At 38.2% G+C, this 4698-nt stretch overlaps 1 protein-coding gene across 1 annotated transcript in view; it reads right to left on the reverse strand.

Moving 5' to 3' along the window:
• Positions 1–6: 6 nt before the first annotated feature.
• The window catches only part of LOC108690697 (protein SCAI), an 8490-nt gene continuing 3798 nt past the window's right edge, over positions 7–4698 (reverse strand). Inside the window, exons 3-4 of the mRNA XM_018198116.1 lie at positions 1879–2292; positions 7–781 (exon numbers count right to left, since the gene is read on the reverse strand). Of these exons, the coding sequence (XP_018053605.1) occupies positions 537–781; positions 1879–2292 (659 nt within the window). The 3' untranslated portion in view covers positions 7–536. The remainder of the gene's footprint in view (positions 782–1878; positions 2293–4698) is intronic.

Here is a 4698-nt window from a genome sequence, read left to right on the forward strand (position 1 = left end):
ATATATGTATATATACCTATGTTACAGTTGAAGCATTCGAGCGCATTTCAAGTGTGTAACTCTTGAAAAACCAGAAGCGGTAATTTAATCTTTACATTATCAGTCCGAAGTGTCGGTACATAGCAGCAATACTCGCTCGATCGCCGATCATATTTCTATGGGATTTCTCCATAGCGTTGTCGTTATAATCGGACGGTGTAGACGAGTCTCGTCGTCCGGCAATTACGCGAAATCGGTAGAGCGATTATCCTGCCTCGGTGCCGCGTTGTGTCGTGTTGTCATGGTGTTGTCACGCGCTATCCCCGTGGTGTGCCGCGTCCAAGTTCTTGGGGAAGGACTTCCGGATCCCTGATTCTCGCTGACACGGCCGCGCAATCCCGCGAATTACGCGATTACTGCGAAGACGCGGTTTAATGAGGTCTCAGTGTAACGATTTTATTGTTGCAATTATAATTACAGTAGTCGTAATCGTAATCGTGGTTGTGAGATGGTAACACGGACGTCGTGTCGGGGACCGGGCAGGGTAGATGCCGGGGTCAGGCGAGCTCATTGCTTTCCGGAAAGTGATCGCGGGCGTCCAAACAGGCGGCTAGATCGAGCACCAGGTGGTGGAGAGTGGGATGCTCGAGGACTTCCGCGTCCGGTAGAGGCGGATGACAACGTGGCCTCTGCTGACGGCCTCTGAACGAACGGTGTAGATTCAGCACTACGTCGCAGAATACGTAGCGTACCAACAGCAACCGCAGGAAGTCATCACCGAAGAACTGCAGCACGCTGGTCTCTATGAGTTGCAAGATCGCGGATCAACTTGTGAAATAATGAACAGCAAGAACGATTTGAGTGAGAACGATTTTAGTGGAGGAAGATGCTCTTCAAACGTCAGTTCTTTTTACAATTCGTAGTGTTAAAATAAATGAACGTATATTTTTCTTTGGAGTTAGTCCTTCGTCGGTAAGACTTCGAAGAATTGCTCCGTTTTAACTTAACTTTTTAATTTTCTCAGATATCTCGAGTTGAGCTTTCAAACAAGCTTTTCTAGAAGTGATGCGGAGGTGAATAAAGAAAAAGCACACAGTTATCTTTTCTCTATATATAAAATTATGCGATAGTCTTGCCAAGACTCTTAAATTTTCGATTTTTCAACTGAGTTTACTCAAGGAAATTTGTGAGAAAGATAATCCGGTTGTATTTTGAATAAATGTTTTGAATAGAAAGCATGTGATATAACATTGGTTCATCTCGATAAAGATAATAGGTTTCCCTTAACTCAGGAGTTAAAGAGACATACAGAAAGAAGAGAACAGGAGTTCGCCGATAAATTCGTTTGGATCTAGGCCAAATGCGTTTATTGTTGTAACACGATCGTAAGTCGTATTCAATGAGCCAGACGGTTGCTGCCGCATAACGAATATGACTCTGTTTTGACGATAAAATCGTAATTTTGTTCGCCCTTCTCAGTGTCGCGTATAACTATCAAACACCACGCGATATACTGGTCAAGTTGAATAAATCTTTTTCGATAACTACGTGCTTTTTTTAGAACGCGATACAATTCTACAGAAATGTTCTACCTTCAATTATTATGATAAATATTCAAGGCGGATGTTTTAAAAGCTGTTTCTTAAAATAAAAGCGTTTGAATTCGACGATTAAGACATATAAAACAATAATTACCCCTTCAAGATAGATTGAATATAAATTTACAATGTCAATTATAATCTTTTCATTAATGATGCTAATTTTTAGCCGTCCAGCAAGAAACTTGACTGAGAAATGATTCAGGCTCTCCTAGCATTCATCATCCTCCACTATCGCGTTCGTTGATCCTTTTCATCTGATCGACGCTTTGGACAATTTGGATGCGTCGAGTATCCTTACCGCATCGGGAACGCGTTACGAGCTGACTGGCCTCGTTAAGAAATCGCTCGATGTAACGCTGGCAGCGCTCCCAATGTTGCACAGGCAGGCTCCCGACGTTGCATATAAGGCAAAAGGCGGCGAGGGGGGCGTGAAGAAATAGGGTGAACAGGCTGCCACCGTGTCGCAGGTCGCGCAAGGTCGGCGGTACGTCCTGCGGCGACATTAGCACCATCAGGGGTTGACCGAAGTAACGCGGTATTTGTTGGAACACGAAGCTGTTGTCCGAGTCGACGACGACAAAGAGCGGCTTCCTGGTGAAGGGATACAGATCACCCGGGTACAGGCAGTGCGGCTCCTTACCGCCGGCTGGCCTCTTCCCGTGTTCTGGATCCCTCTTGCTGCACGTGGACACGCCGCCCAGGTCGTACCCCACTGCAAAATCGCAAAATTTTATCAACATCGTGCAATTCTGCGTTCGCCGATCCGTTAAACGGATGTTAGGCAACATTGAGGAAACCTCGGAAATCCGGTCATGTTTATTTGACATGAAGTATCTCGTAAGATTTACAATTGAGATAAGATATATTCTTCAAAACAAGATAAATCTTGAATGATTTTTTCTTAACGAAAATTGGTTCAATATTTTTTCAGATTTTTACCGTTCAAATATTATAGTAAATATTGTAGTAATTGATGCGTAAATTAAGATTTCAAAAATTAGAAAGATTATATGAATTTAATTAAATGATAAAAAAACTTTGTTATTTATATTTATTTAATTACATGTATATACTGTTTGATGATTCAGAACTTTACTCATCATATTATATTAAAATACATTATAATCTTCTTGTTTTAGAATATCTAAAATATTTCAGATGTTCTTGACATGAATAACAATTTATATATGAAATTGGCTTTCCCCAATGTTGTCATCACTCAACCATTATTTTAATTCTAATAAGCATAAGCAAACGTTCTAAAAGTTTTATATATGCTTTTCGAAGCAGTTTTATCAATAAACAAAAGCCGTAGAATCCGTTCCGGCGCATTATTTATGTTGCCAATTATTGTAATCGATGGACTTCTGGTTTCTAATACATTGATATTGATTGCAAAGCTAGATTCACTATCGTACGAATCTTTATTACGAAGCAGCCTTGATATTAGGACAATACTTTATTTTCCTTTAAAGACCTTCGCATTGCAGTGGCAACCGATATGTAATCTTGATCTAAGGCGTAATGTTCAATTCTTCTTAAATCGCAGTTAATCAAAGTTACATGAGTTACAGATAAATTGCAAGTAACTTTGATTTTGTTCTATCAGCATAAATAACGCGTGCAAATATAATGAAATAAACTAATTCATGAGACACAATAATAATAAGAAGACTATACATAAATTCTGTTAAAACAGCAAAAGTCCTCGAGACTCGACATTCATGCCGCATTATCCGAATATAATAAACATTAACTTAATTAATTACTATTAAAATAACATTGATAAATCATCTAAAAAATTTTCAATAATTAAACATTCCTTTACATTTCTCAAGCCATTCCAAATATGTTACGTTTTAAATCTATAAAAATTTCCAAAAACATTTTGCATAAAATATATGAAACATGTATTTTTTAAAATTGATCTCGATATCTACGATACGACGAGAAGAACATATACCCTTATAAATCCTCCCTCCCCAAAATCGCTATGACTGTTCCATTATTATTATTGTTCATCATCGTTAATGAACGAAATATTCATCTTGCACAAATTCAAGATAAGCGTAAAACAGCTAAATCAAAAATACATTCAAATTAAATTTAACATAAGAATTTAAATATAAAAATATAACATAAAAATCTAACATGAAAATTTTTTTGTTTTCTTATGATAACAATGATGCTAGTAAATCGGCAAGACATATTTACACTTCAAATTGAATAAAAAATTTTTAGAACAGTTCCTCTATAAATTTACGAAAATCAAGTCAGAGTTTGTTGAACAATCTCTCTTTCTCTCTTTCGCTTTCTCTATCGAAAAATTTTCAGTCAATCTGGGACACTTTACATGGTCGGTTCGATACAAAGAGATGTTTCGGGAGATGTTCGCGTACACGTGGTTGCGGCCTCAACGACATCGCGCGGATTATCGTGTCGTGGCAGTTCCAATTGAGAGAGCACGGGAAAGCCAGCCAGTCACTTCCACGATGATATCGGTTGCCAAAGTACCGGACTACCGACCGGGGAAACTGACCGAAAAGACCGACACGCGTACGCCTTCAGCTTCGTCGAGCGGGTGATGCGCTTTAACTCCGCATGACTGTACAACGGGCCGTTCTGTATCAGTGGTCACTTTTAGATGACCGCCGTTTATGCTGGCGCGCGATCGGCTCAGAGCGGGAATGAACTTGGTGGACCCGAGATTGCAGGGCGTGAAATGCGGGACTCGATAGTTGCGATTGATAACGCTCAAGCGCGATGTAACGACTTGCAAATCAAATAATTTTATGCGATATCAAAATCCGGACAAGAATGACAACCTATTAGTTGGGACTTTAATAAAAGTCTCAACACATAAATATACAAAAATCGAAAAAAAAATGATTTTGTAGTATGACTAAAGTTATTGCATGTTAGCTATTTGTGTTTATTTGATCATTATTTACTCTGTATTTTGATATAATAATAATTTGATAATAAATAATTTTTCATTTTAAACCCTCTAGGAATGGTATCTTGTTATTAAAAAACTTTTTTTTTACTAAAACTTTTGTTAAAAAATTAATTGTTTAAAGTGAAGAATCTCTCAATGTTTACACTAGTGATATATATA

This window comes from Atta colombica, unplaced genomic scaffold (assembly GCF_001594045.1).
Source record: "Atta colombica isolate Treedump-2 unplaced genomic scaffold, Acol1.0 scaffold35, whole genome shotgun sequence".
NCBI lineage: Eukaryota > Metazoa > Arthropoda > Insecta > Hymenoptera > Formicidae > Atta > Atta colombica.